The sequence below is a fragment of the Gobio gobio genome (genome assembly GCF_949357685.1).
Source record: "Gobio gobio genome assembly, chromosome: 1".
Lineage (NCBI taxonomy): Eukaryota > Metazoa > Chordata > Actinopteri > Cypriniformes > Gobionidae > Gobio > Gobio gobio.
The window spans coordinates 55218118-55232960 of record NC_137097.1 but is presented as its reverse complement, the minus strand read 5'-3'; the positions used below and the strand labels follow the sequence as shown (position 1 = coordinate 55232960).

The window sequence follows — 14843 nt, the reverse complement described above, 5'->3', positions numbered from 1 at the left end:
AAACCACAGATAGACGGAGGTTTGTTTTTCAAAGTCAGACACCATTGGAGCTCTCATCAAATATGTCTAGCCAGCTTACCCTGTCAAAAATGCACATGCACCACACTGAGAAGAATATTCTTATGTAAGAGATCACGTGCTTGGTTTGGCTGTAGTGGACTGTATATGGTTTTAATACTGTATTTTATGTAGTATAAAAGCGCAGAGCGATGATAATGGACTACACAATAAAATCTGTCTGTAATCATTCACTTCCTGCCTGTGTGCATGAAAAGGTTGTTTGAGGACAGAACTTGAGGACAGCAATTAATCCTGTTATATATCAAACTATTATGATTCATATGTACTTCTATATAGCATGCTGTGCCAAGCATATTAGTGCCTGGACTAAAAGGAACAAGACTGGCAATATCTCTTCCTGTTTAACACCCATTCACAATCATTTTACACTGAATCATAATCCTGCCCCAGGGAATAAATGTGTGTGTGTGGACAGCTTTTTGTTGTTTGTATCTGGCACATGCATACCCTGAATAGATATGGCAGTTATGCACTGCATGAAAGATTCCACTTGAATCCAGCCACACTTTGAAATGACAGGAAATGACATCATCATCAGGGTGCAGCTTTAAAGAAAGCCTCCTCTGAAGATGAGACATGAGAAAAACGGTCATGCTGTCCTCTGGCTCATGAGAAAAAGTTAACCAGTTCAAAACAACTGTATGTTATGAGCCTAAGTATCACATATCCAATCAAAACACCAGTGGTGTAAGGGAAAAATGAATCAAATGCCGGGCAGGCCTCATTTCCTTATCCAAATGCAAGGGAGGTTCTGTAAAACAGGACCATCAGCTTCCATCCTGTCCTGCTGACTGGAGGTCCTTTTTCCTGTGTGTTGGAAACTGGATCCATGTGCATTGGGGTCGCCAAGTCCTGTTGTGTTATGATAAGCATGCCACTGAAAAGCATGACGTAAAACACAAGAAGTTCAAAATGAATATATATATATATCATATTTCAGCTTAATTGTTTTATTTAACAATAACAACGCTGCTGTGAATTAAGAGTGCCTAATCTGTTGCATGTTTAAGTTTTCAAGATGGTTTAAGAATTAGCCACCTTTAGCCTAGGATATGCAGGTACTCTTAATATTCATAATTTGTCCCACAGCTGGCTGCATATCTGGTCGTGCACAAAGCTATCATTTATTTCTCATGAATAAGGCTGCCAATAGAACTTCAAACACTGATCCTCTCCCACACTGAACTTAGATCCAGCAGTGAATTTGATGCCTTGAAGTTTGTATGAAAAAAAAAATTCCATCCATCCAGCACTCATTGACCTCAGAAAAACAAAACTTGTTAAACTTTGATTTTAGAGTAGCTTCAGTTCAGCGAGATGCCAACAAAAGGTTAGAGTAAGTAGATTATACTGTTTATTTTATACTAGGCCAAAACTGCTGCTTCAGTCATGAAATAGTCACTGAGCTTCAAAACCATGTGCTAAAATGAGCCACTTGGAAATAAGTTATACACATGTCCAGTATATTGCCAGAACCAGCGTAAAAAATGATGAGATGCTATTAACAGCAGTGCCAAGCAGCCATGCCATTCTACAAAAGAGACAGAGGGATGTGTGGGTTAATTTTTGTACAGACCAACTGGATGGGATAGCAACCACCTGCTCAGATATTAAAGGCGTAGCGCTGCTGTTGGCCATTACCACGACTGCTGTGTCTGTGCATGACTCGAGTGTCTAGAAATTTCCTGGGGATTAGTACAGACAAATGTCCTGAGCGACCAAGCATGCCATTGTGTGTCTGTTTCTGTCAAGCACCACATTGCAGATAATTGAAAAATCCAGTTTTAGGGCTCTCCAGCTCCAGTTTCAGAAACTCATCAATGTTTGCACAGAGGAAAACTTTTTTTGTCTTGATGCAATGCCAGCATTCTCTCTGTAGTGTCAGAAATGAACCCTTAGGACAAAAATGATGCACTATGTAATGGCAAGAAATATTACGGTGAATTATAGGCTACTGTTTTCTATCATTTACCAGTATAAAACAATTTATACATTTAAGTTTCTATGAACCTGACATTTCTTTCATTAGGCTATTGCATAGTTATTTGAGTTTGTAGGTTTTGCTCCTCTGCAGACACCATAGTGACCTAATATCACCTCATTATTGTAAAAAAGCCCCTGAAAAACATTTGAGGTCAAATATAATCCCTTAATAAGAAAGTATGTTCACTCATTCAGCACTCATACTGCTTTCTAAGTGCACAAATAATGCAAGAAGAAAAAAACTCCACTAGTTGTTTAAAAACAAGACGCCTGTCCATGAAAATATATCATAGTTTAAGAATCCCATATGCATTGTTATGGAATTATGAGTATTTTCATACTCTAAACTTTTAGTAGAAACAAGATTCACATGTAGAAACAGTGGGCCAAATTGTGTTAGTAACCGAAATAAAGCAGAGATCACAGAGAAATACTCGTAATCAAGGCAACGTTTAACCGTTTAAAATGATAAATTTTGAAACGTGAATCGTCGAAAAATAGGAAACGACTCGTTTTCGCGAATAGATTCTTTTCAATAGTTCATTTCAAAGAGCCGTTTAAAGTGTTCATTTTACGTCATCGCGGAAATACATCCATCATGTGGTTCCTGACTGCTCAAATAAAGTGCAACAGTAGGCTATATATATTGCTTTTTATTACGTTTTTTCCCCTTTCAATTCAGTTTTATGAATAAGAGTGTTAGTTTTTGTATTTATGTTTTGTCTACATAGCATTCAGTTTGGTTGAAAGACAATCGTTAAACATCTAAACACAGTGTGTGTTACATTGAACAATATTAAAATTGCTTTACATATCTTGGCTGAAAATGTTTTGAACATAAAACATAAAATTCTATTTTTTGAAAACATCTGTTTCGTTTGCGTTGTGCTGTCATAATGAATTCATAAATATATATTTTTTAAATGATAACTAGTTTTCTGTAATCTCTAACATGTATGCTAGTCGGTAAAATGTACTTAGCCTATTTATAACTCAAATCCTCGGTTCAGGCCTAATCTGTTGTCAGGTCGCTCATCATAGGGTGCGTCTCAATCAGCTCCCTAGCTCAGTAGTCAGTGCACTGATCAGGTTGTCCCATTGATTGATTCCCTGATCTGTGCCCTGACTACTGAACTAGGGATCTGATTGAGACGCACCCATATTTAAAAGAGGCGGTTCGCGGTTTAATGACTCGGTTTTGCCTGCCGCTCGGACCGATACATTACACAACCGTTTGTGAGCCGACTCAAAAGTACGATTCGTTCACGAATCGGATATCAGACTTATCAGTGTTCTTTTAGGCGTGACCGAGCGCTCTCAATCTGCAGATATGTTTACGAAACATTTGAAACGTGTGAAATCAGGTATTTTAAAATACAGAAATACAAAAAATATTTCAACCAGACATGCAAGTGCTCTTTAGGTTTCCCACCAGCGCGAAAGAAACTTTTCAACCTCTTGTTAGGCTATTTGTTACCGAGTTTAGTGCGACCGTGCTTACTTTGTTTAAACCAGTGTAAAAGGTTTAACATCTTTAAGCTTTTCTGCCTGTCAGCTCAAAATGATTGACTGATGATTATATCAGTCTGGCTCCTTTTATTTTTATTTAGGCCTATAGGCTATATTTTTTAGTAAGGCAACTCTTGTTCCTGTTTAAAATATGACATAGTTTTAGTAGTATCCTAAACATAACTAAAAAGAATGAGTTAAAGTATAAATGCATGTATTTAGTTATCTATTTTAAGAAGTGTTTCTGTTTTAAGTTTTGAAAGTTTATGCACATTTTTGTTTATATTTGTTCACAGCACTTAAGAGGTCATTTGAAGTGGAGGAGGATACATCCACAAACCCTTCCCCTATTTCCCGTAGAACAACCAACCCTCTACGCTCCTCCACCTCTTCCGCAAGCAGCCGCTTCTACGACGCGAGATCCCTCAACTCGGAATCCACCTCCAGGCACGCTTCAGATTCCTCCTCCAACCAGCGCTCTCCAAAGTCCAGCCTGCGGCGAATGGAGTTATCTGGGGGCCGCATCCAAGACACTGGGTCACGCAGGACAGAGCTCTCCATCGACATCTCCTCGAAGCAGGTGGACAGCTCACCCAGTCCCGGTATTGCCCGCTTCGGCTTAAAGAGGCCAGAGGTCTCGCTCCAGAGTAAAACCACAGATGCGCCAGTTCACAGAAGGGCTGAGGGTAACCACAGCAGACCCCAAGAACCTCCAACACCCCCTAGGCGAGCCGACCCACCGGTATCTTCTCGGATCCCCGAGCTGTCCTCCCAGAGGCGAGCAGAGCCTCCGAGCCCTCTTGAAATCTCAGCTCCATCTAGACGGGCTGAGATGCACATTAACAGACAGCTGGACACACCATCTCCTGCAAGGGAGTCAGAGAACAGCTTCACCTCAGCAGCCAGCATCACTCCTACCTTCAATGATTACAAAACCCCTCCATCAGTACATGAAGCCCCCGCAAGGCCTCTTGAGAGTAAGTCACATGTGCTTTTTCATTTTTAAATTGCTGTCTGGCTAGATGCCTACATGATCTGGATCTGATGTTTACACTGTGAAGTGCACTTGGAGCGTCTGCTAAGACTGTTTCATATACCGTAGAGTGGGGAGTAAAACTGTTTTGCACTTTTCTAGTAACTACAGTTTTTCGTATTATGTAATCAGCATAGCAATTTGAGAGAAGTGACATTTCAAAGAGCATCTTGTGCTTCATTTTAAGAGCATGGACTGTCTGTAAAAAGCAGTTCACATGGTGAGAAAGGTACCCAACAATGCTACAACAAATACTAACCCCTAACCCTACCCCACACCCTAACAGGCAGCTTTCGTGACCAATTTTAAAGACCTTTCGGCATGCCCTCTACCTTTTGGCATGCCAATTACTTGAGATACCCACACTTAAACATGGTTGCGCTTGCCAAAAATTTGCAGCACTAAATTTGTGCAGTTAAATTAGTGCAATTTACTGCAATATGTGACCTGGACCACAAAACCAGTCATAAGTCACACGGGTATATTTGTGGCAATAGCCAAAAATACATTGTATGGGTCAAAATGATCGATTTTTCTTTTCTGCCAAAAACCATTAGGAAATTAAGTAAAGATCATGATCCATGAAGATATTTAGTAAATTTCCTACCGTAAATATATCAAAACAATTATTATTAGTAGTATTAGGCATTGCTTAGAAGCAAGAACTTCATTTGGACAACTTTTAAAGGCGATTTTTCTCAATATTTAGATTTTTTTTTTTACCCTCAGATTCCAGATTTCCAAAAAGTTGTATCAATGGTTATGACTGGTTTTGTGGTCCAGGGTCACATATATTTTGGTATTTTGTGAATGTAGAATATGACAGCTTTTCATATTCTACATGTTCTGTGCTGTGGTTAGTTCAGTGTAGAGGCGTTACTTTTCCATTAAGTTAATCTCTAGAGGTGATTTTTTTTTCTTTTCTTCTCTCTATCCTTATTAAATGTATTTGCCATCTTTACACAGTTTTTGCAAAGTGAGTGTCATACTCGATAATGTGATCTTGCTGTACTAACAACAATCATATTATTTAGGACGATGCATATCACACACCCCTATCTTCATGTTTTAATTCGATTTTAAATCCCAGATTTCCCATTGTCGACCCAGACTTTTGAACCCCACTGTATCTACACTCAGTTCAACTGGAATCGAGGTGTGCCAAAGATTTGTGTTTTGAAAAGCAGGGACCCATGAGAACGTCTTCTTCCTAAGCACTCTTCAGGTTGAGTAGTGATCAAATCACACAGAATCCAGCATATGGTAATGCAAAAAACAGAAACTCCTCATAGGAAAGAATGTTGGAACTGTATCATCAAGTGAGATCAACAGATCTGATGCATTGTTTTAGTACTGGATCAACACTAAGATTATCAAGATTCCTTTTAGGCCGTAAAAAAGAAATATGAAAACTTTCCAAAATGTGGTGATGCTGATCTAAAGTTGAACGTAACCTAAGCAATAGCTATTTTTGCACTCATTGTGCTGGGAAGGCCTGTTTTTTGGGTGTCAATATTAGTTATTCTGAGTGTAACATTGGCTTATAAGCCATATTCCAAAGCCATGACTAAAAACTGTGCATTGAGCCAAACTTAAGTGAAGCTTTAATGCACCAAATAAAGAAGCATTTATGTAAATCTTGGACATAGAAACAATAGTTTTTCTTAAGCTTGTGCTCTCTCGGAATTGTCATTAACTTTCTATATTGCTCTCAAGGTTAAAGAGATGGTAATGAATATTTTGTCATCAATTACTCGCCCTACTGTTCTTCTAAACCTATTAGACGTTGGTTCATCTTTGAAACGGCAGTTTAATCCAAGAGACACAATTACTTTTTATGATGGACAGCTTTAATTTAGGATTAGATTTATGTAAAAAATAATATAATATAAATACATCATATAAATACATCAAGCACATCAAATACGATCAATGGAATGGAATCTCAGCCATGGTTGACATGGAAGAACAGACCTTGCTGTTGGTTCTTGCACGTCAAAGCAAACAAGATTGACCTTCTGTTTTTGAAACGTCAAAGTTGGACTTTCATTGGAGGGACACAAATCTCTCGAAGACAAATATTTTTTGGGTTTGGAACGGCTTGAGCATGAGCACATTTTAATTTTTGGGTGAACTATACCTTGTTTTCTGTCTGTTACCAAGCGCTTCCAGTTTCCAGAAAGCATCTGTTTCTTATTGGTGTTATTGCCCCCCCCCCCCCCCCCCCCCCCATCAGATTCCATATTTGCATATGAAAGATAAATAGTCTCATGACTTTCCTCTCCCCTCTGTCACAATTGTTGTGGGTGAGATTGTGAGAACACGGCCTTGCAATCTAGCTAAGGGGCTTGTTGGTTTGAGACGCATGCATATGCAGCTGGTGGGTGTGTCTGTCCAGATCTGGAGTTCATAAAATGTGCTGCATAAAAATAGACACCGTTTAAATTTCAACTTTTACACTGTATACAGAAGACCGTGTCGTAAACATAGTAGACAACATGACTGGTTTGTTTCATCTGATGTGTTTTCTTAGAAATGCTCAATTGACTGTATTGAAAAGCAAGCGTATGCTTTAGCAACAATGCTTTTCTCGATTTTCCTGTGTTTGTGGGTGGCTGTGTCCCCAGCCCAATTGTACTTCTATTGAGTTTTTGGGTATAAAATAGGACAGAAACACTGAAAGAGATGGAAAGCTTTTCAGGATGTGATCCAGGAAGCATGCGGCACATTTGGGTTTAATTAGTGTTCCTGCACAGCCTCAGCGTGGATGTAGCGAGCAGAGCCCTGCTGACACAGCCCAGATAAGGAGAAGCAGAGAAAGATAAAGCACTAAGTGCCAGGCAGGTCAAATGAGTCTCTGTAAAGTGTCTAGATGAGGGGGGAAAGAGTGAAAATGAACTGACCTCGGAGTAACAGATGTTAAAAAAGTATACTCCTGTATTGAAAATTTAAAGCGAAATGATATCAATATGCAATAATATGCTGCAGTTCCCTGATATGCTGCAATTGTGATAATTGGGATATGAGTCGTAAAACAGCATGCATTGATCAGGAAATAATTTTTTTTCTGTTTTGTAATTTTGTGTTATTTATACAGGTGGGGGATGTTTAGTAAAAGCTAAGTTTAGCATTTGCTCCTTTTTTAGTATTTAATTAGTTTAGCTCTAGTATAATTAATATCACATTTGTGTGCAAATATAAAAAAGAAGACCATCAAAAAGACAGCAGTAGAACATATTATATTTATGAAAATTGTTCAAGTTTTTTAATATTGTTATTCAACAAGGAAGCAATACATTGATCACAAGTGACAGTAAAGACATTTATAATGTTACAAATAGTTGCTGTTCTTTTGAACTTTATATTCATCAAAGAATCCTGAAAAAAAATGTACGAGTTAAAATAAAAATATTAAACAGCACAATTGTTTTTCAAGATAATAATAATAAATGTTTCTTGAGCAGCAAATCATTATATTAGACTGATTTCTGAAGATGTGACACTGAAGACTGGAGTAATGATGCTGAAAATTCAGCCTTGCCATCACAGGAATAAATTACAATTTAAATGATACTAAAATAGAAAACAGTTTAGACAGTTAAATAGATTTTTTAATTGTAATAATATTTCACAACATTACATTATTTTTGATCATGCAGCCTCTGTGAACTTCTTTAAGAGACTTCTTTCAAAAAATCTTTCAGATCTTTTGAACAATAGTATATATACTATTAAACACTTTATTTTGTTTTAATTTCTTTAAAAGGTAACGTAATGCTTTAAAGGGGCTATATGCAACTTTTTCCCCAAAATAAACGTAACAATAGCCTTTTTATTTTACCATTTATGACTCAAACATCTCCTGATGAGCATACTGACACCTTGTCCGCTCACAGTGGGTGCACCTATAAGTCTGTATCCTATTTTTCCTATTTTCTGGCGGGTCGTCTTTTCCCGCGCTGTCTGCGGATGTCACGTCACCACCGCTGCGAGAGCGAGCAGAAAATGAGAGCAGTTCTGTTTTTTGGCCACAGGTGTCAGTCGCGAGTTTAAATTTCAGAAAAACGTATATAGCCCCTTTAATTAGAAAAAAAAGAAAAGAATCATCAATAACATAGACATTGAATCTATTGTCCAATTTATCCAGTTTCATTTCATTCATGTTGCCTCGATTTCTATATTAATACCAGAGGCTGGTGTCATACCTCTGATATTGCAAAAGTTTGTCACACTCTTCATGAGTTTGGGATAGAAAGCTTTAGTTTTGCTTCTGATACGTGACCTTTAACAGATGATGAACAGGGTTTACTCACTAGCTTGTGGTTCAAGTCTGTTTTGAGCATTCATTACTTGAACAATGACTGCTGGATGACTTGATTGTGACTCGTTGGGTTGAGAGGGAGTTGAGCTTTCACAAAGAGCTGAACAGAATGACACATTTACCAGGTGACCGTTCGTCTGTTTCTGCCATCCTGCCATATGAATTCCCCCTGTGAATATTTGTGGGAAAATTCCTTCTGATTCAGATCACCCAAAAAAGAAGTTGGGAGGAAAGGAGTTCTATCATAAAAGCTAGTTTTGTCATTGAAAGTTTCTTTATTAACTATTTTGATCGTAATATGTACAATGATTAACAGTCCAAAAATCATTTCCCATCCGAATGATGATCATCACTACTTAGAAATATGTCTTAAAGGAACAATTTAATTAGTACACTCTAAAAAAAAAAAGGTTCTATATGGCACCAAAAATGGTTCTTGGCTCATAATCATAGGGGAACCTTTTTAAGTGCTATATAGCACCAATTTTGGTGCTTCAGTGTAGAGTTGGGTATCGTTTGGGTTTTTTTCGATTCCGGTGCCAAACCGATACTTTTAAAACGGTTCCGGTGCCTAAACGGTGCCTGAACCGATACTTTTTTTTTTTTAAAAGGCCACAAAACGAGGTGGATGACATTAAATGGCTTTTTATTTATTTATTTTTTATTTAAATTGAACCATTTATTAAAAGTTTAATGTATACTTAAATGTATGAATATAAATAAATACAAAACACAATTTACTTATTTACTAATTATAATTGACTTATTTACAAATTCACAGTAAAACCTAAGCCACCTAACCCAACTACAACAAGCCTAATATAACTCTTAATTACAATAATAACAGCAGTTGTCTGTATTCTTGCTCTGCTACAAACCAGCTTCGAGCTTCAGCTTTATTTTGAAATATGTTCATATTCTCTGGCTAAATATTTTAGAACGCATCGTCTTAATGTTTCCATGGTGACGCGTCATGTTTCTCACATGACACACAGCAGCCGCAATAGCGCTGACAGCTCAGCTGTATCGGGTTTATTTCGTTTTTTCTTTTTATTCAAAACATTCACAAACTTCTTAACTGTGTCACGAACTATCTGATGTTCAAATGTGTGAGTGAATGTGTGTTAGTTGATCTATAAAGCGCAATGGGCGGCGCCATGTTAGTTTGCGCCTCAGAATCGGATCTGTCGGATTTAACTTACAACACTTGAGTTCATTCTCGTCTCACGAAATACATGAAAGTAAGTGACCAGTGAACTGGAAGAAGAATAGAGTAAACGCTATAGTTACTATATAATGTGTATCTGATGTGAATAAAACATGTAACGTTAGTCAAATTATAATCGTCTGAAAGGATTGTCATAGCCGCTTTCATAGACATCAGGGTGTGTTTTTTGCTAGTAGCCTAACTTACTTATGAGCATTTAAATGTCTGAAACCTGAAATAAACATGATGTCGTTGAAAACACTGAATAGTTGTCATGAGTTGTGATGTGACCAGCGCTGAGCGTCTGTCTCTGGCTCAGCCAAAGCGCGAAAGCACGTTTGAATTTTGGCACCGAAATGAGGAACCGAAATCTGCGTTTTTATTCGGTCCGGTACATACCGGTTATATAAGTACCGGTGCCATATTGGAACCGGATTTCGGTACCCAACCCTACTTCAGTGGTTCTTCAGTGGTTCTTCAGCGGTTCTTCAGCGGTGCTATATAGCACCTTAGTCAAAGAACCGGTGAAGAACCTCTGAAGACCCGCTGAAGAACCACTGAAGCACCAAAATTGGTGCTATACAGCACTAAAAAAGGTTCCCCTATGATTACGAGCCAAGAACCATTTTTGGTGCCATATAGAACCTTTTTTTTTTTTTAGAGTGTATTGATTAGTGAATATTCTGCCATGGGAATTGTGCACTGTGAGGTTGGTTGATTCTCTAACTTATTGTGAGTATCTTTTTGTCTCTATTTTTACCATACTGTATGTGTATCTTTTTCAGAGAGTTTATATATTAGTCCGAGGTAGCATGCCTTTTTGACTAGTCACAGAGAAATTGGTGGGAAGACCTTCAGTGACCTGCAGTCGTTGTGTGTGTATTCCCTTCTCCCTCAACCCTGCGGCTAATGGAAAGTTATATCCCTGCAGGGACTGACTCTTGTCATGCCAATTTTCTCTTAAATGAGGTGTGACCTCTGATTAGACCCCAGCCAGCCAACAGACCTCTTGAATTTGTTCTGCTGATACACGGGACCAACAGCAAGCATTTGGAAATTGGATTTGCATATTGCAAGGGATGTTGTGGCATTAATAAATATTGCTATGGTGTAGATTTAGGCTGTCTGCAACCTGGACATTTGTTATACTGGGGGATAACTGAGCATTTTAATGTCTATTCATTTTATGTGTGGGTGTTTCTTAAAAAAAATCTGCTTCTTTGGCCCTGGGAACTGCGAAAAGTGTGAGTTTTTGAGCAGTTTATCTGGCTTGCCCTCTAAAAAGTCAAACTGTAATTTTTTCATTTTCCTGAAACATGTCCAACTTGCACATTGCGCATGTGGTGTAAATTACATTTAAACTTTGCATTACTTGACAATTACAGCTGGACTGGAAATGATACAAATGTTAAAACATTGTTCACATGTGATACTTACATTGCATTGATTTAGCTTTGGTTTTCTTCAAATGTCTCATGTATGTTTTAGATTTAATGTGTTTTTCATCAAGAAAACTGTAGTTGAACAGACTTATTTGGTGGAAATATTACAGAAAAGCTCTTGCTTTGTTAGCTTCACCAGGAAGTGATCTAAAGTGGAGTTCATATTCTTACACAAACACACACTCATGCACACATTCACACAAGCTTCCTTCCTTGAGTCATCAGCTGTGACTGGCTGACCTTGCTCTATTTCCTTTGGACTCAATGTGTTAAACGGCACAGAACTGCTCCCAGCATTTGCAGGAGCCTTTTAAGTTTGCTCACGGGCGTGTTGAAACTATGACCCTCGTTTCCAAGGAGCTAGGGACAGAAACAGAGAAGGTGTCACATTTAGGTCATCACTGTCTTGCTGCTCTTTGCCCAAGGCTGAAATGAATGGGGAAAGAGTTACTTTAGTGATTCAGACATTGTTCCGACACATTTACCTCCTGTTTTACTTAAAAGTGACCTCCACACTGACTTCAGGAAGTAGTCTTCACACATCCGTGTGTTCTATGAGGCCAAAGCCATTTAAATGGCATGCTAATAGTCTGAAGTGTTTTAAAGGGATAGTTGAGCCAAAAATGAAAATTCTTCATTATTTACTCACCCTCACATTGTTCCAAACCTGTATGAGTTTCTTCTGTGGAACTGTTCTGTATCCATAAATCCGTTGACCCGTCTAAGTATTAGAGACCTGCTTACTATGGCTGAAACCATTGAATCTGAACCTGGAAGGTCATTTAAGTGGGTTTTGATTCCAAAGACAACACTATAGTTTGAAGGTTATTTAAGATCCTAATTGAGTTTTGTGGTAATTGTCCTTGGCACATGATTTAAAATGTCAGTTAAATTACTTCTTTTTGTTGTTGTTGTTGTCTTGGACAGAAAATTGTTTACTTCTAAGTATGGGAAATGTATATTTCACAAACGATAATGAAGTGTACTTCTAAGCCAGTACACAACTGTTGGGAAATACAGTAGCATAAAATTGTCTTCATGCCGCATCAAAGAACCATAAAAAAATGGTTAAAAAAAATAGGGTTGCGGGTCAAAGTCCATTAACCACTTGTTTTGACTCCCTTGAGGGTTGTGTTTCTAACAAGACATCTGCACAAAAATGCAAAAAAGCTTTAGAATAATGTTCAGAATTGAATGAAACTAGCTCAATAAAATAAAAGTAGAAATGCCACTTACTGTATACAATACAGAAGTGCTGGGCGGTATACCGGTCCATACCGAATACTGGTATTTATTTTTGTTATGATATGAATTTTGATGATACCGCAATACCGGTATGTGTCGCGTTCGGACGTTTGGAACGCGGCGCAGCGTCACTGTTTGAGGGGTCACGTTTCACTGTAGTGAGAGCACAGCTGAGATCGCATCACAGCCTATGGTAAGTCCGAAATCACCCCCTAAAGCCTCATTCACTATTCCCTACGTTATCCACTTATATTGTTCACTTGGAAGTGAATGAAGTTGGACAGCCGCTGTGTGTACATCGGCTGTACACTCGTTATTGCGGTGCAATGTGGGATTGAATGAGTGCACTCAATAACGTCCACTATGGTTTCAGACACCACTACAGATGGCTGTCCCCTCAAACAATGCCCTATTTAAGGTTATAGGGGGTGATTTCGGATTCAGCCCTTGATTACAGTGGAGAATTCAAACTACTCGTGGCGTGCGAGAGAGAGCGGTTTCTGCGCGGAGCAGAGATTAACGTTCTCCACATGGATCATATTATAGCACATATAGACCGGAGCGAGCGCGTTTAAGTTTTTTATGGACATAATTCATATACTCTAGTGCTCTAAACATAAACCGGCAGCGTGTGTCCGCACATTTAATCACGTCTTCTTCAAATTAAATGTAACGTTATGCAAAGGACACTGAATTGTACGTCTGATCACGACCGCGATGCCACGATGGGTTATTCTGTTACACAGAAGACGATGGAAGTTAATAAATAGACTGACAATTCAATGAAGAATGGGCAAAAATGTAACTGCTTCATTCTTTCTGTGTTAAACTGACGTGTGTCGTTTGTTCAGAGACTGTAGTACTCTTAGATACTGCTAATATCCTTTTAAATGAGCTTCTGCGTTTCTCTCTCATTTTGTCAGTTTGTTGTTATATTGGGTTAGATTTTTAAAATGCTTAAGGTGTAATGCTTAATCTCCATGGTCATATTTTAATATGCATGCATGTGTCTGTAATGAGCGTGTTGCAGGTCTGTGTTTTATTGGTTGTTGTCTCCCCACAGCATCATTTGGTTGGGGCTTTGTAAACCTGTATTAACTCTTGTAGAAAAATTCCACACTATATTCACTCATCATGACAGTAAAATAGGGCATTCTAGTCAATCTACTGCAGTATGTCCTCCCTCAATTAGTAGAAAATGTGGTTAACACCTGGTCATGCATAGGAAAAAAAAAATACCGTTATATACCGTGAAAACCGGTTATAATTTTGAAAAATACAGTGATATACATTTTTGGTCATACCGCCCAGCACTACAATACAGTCAGCATTTGTTGCACTACTAATGAAGTAGTGTCGACATAAAGTATGCACACTTAAATTTACCAGTAATTAAACTAAGTAACACTTTTCACAAATGAAATTACTCAAGTAAAGCATGTTACCTTGTGCATGTTCCCGGGACACCAGGCTTAAAGTTGTAATACGACTGCAAATCCAGCCACAAAGTTAGTATGAAGTCACAACCACCCGACCTTTGAATAGTCAATATCCGCTAGGTTCACCTGAAATAAATAAATAAAAGCAATAAATGTAACAGTATTTCAATATAAAATACAATCTAAAATGCATCAGTTTATTAAATGATTTACAACAGAATTAATAATATTGTACACTACCTAAAATAATCCTAGTTTTGGAGAGTCTTGAAGCGTCAAACTTTTCTCCACATCAGCTGCTATTCTTTGCACCTACAAGAAATTAGAATGAATTTACATGGTATGGTAAGGAACGGTTCCAGTTATGTTTCCACTTGAGCCTGCTACGATTACATTTCTAACGCATTACATTTCCTAGTATTTCTAAAGTTATAAACTTTCTCAGTAGCTCTCCTAGTACAGCATTCCACTTCAAGTCCCTTAAAGCATTTGTCACGATAAAATGCAAGCTACATTTGTGGGTTTGCTTCAGCTTTTGTTAACACTATCGGATAGATTAAGTGTACATTATAGGTACAGCACC

At 38.1% G+C, this 14843-nt stretch overlaps 1 protein-coding gene across 4 annotated transcripts in view; it reads left to right on the top strand.

The window, feature by feature from the left end:
- Positions 1-14843, top strand: part of septin9a (septin 9a) — a 100579-nt gene that overhangs the window by 33688 nt on the left and 52048 nt on the right. For 3 of the 4 annotated variants that reach the window (XM_079825300.1, XM_079825302.1, XM_079825301.1), the window contains one exon: positions 3870-4550. The exons of the other annotated variant lie outside the window; for it this stretch is intronic. In XM_079825300.1, the coding sequence (XP_079681426.1) occupies positions 3870-4550 (681 nt within the window). The remainder of the gene's footprint in view (positions 1-3869; positions 4551-14843) is intronic. 4 annotated transcript variants of the gene reach the window in all.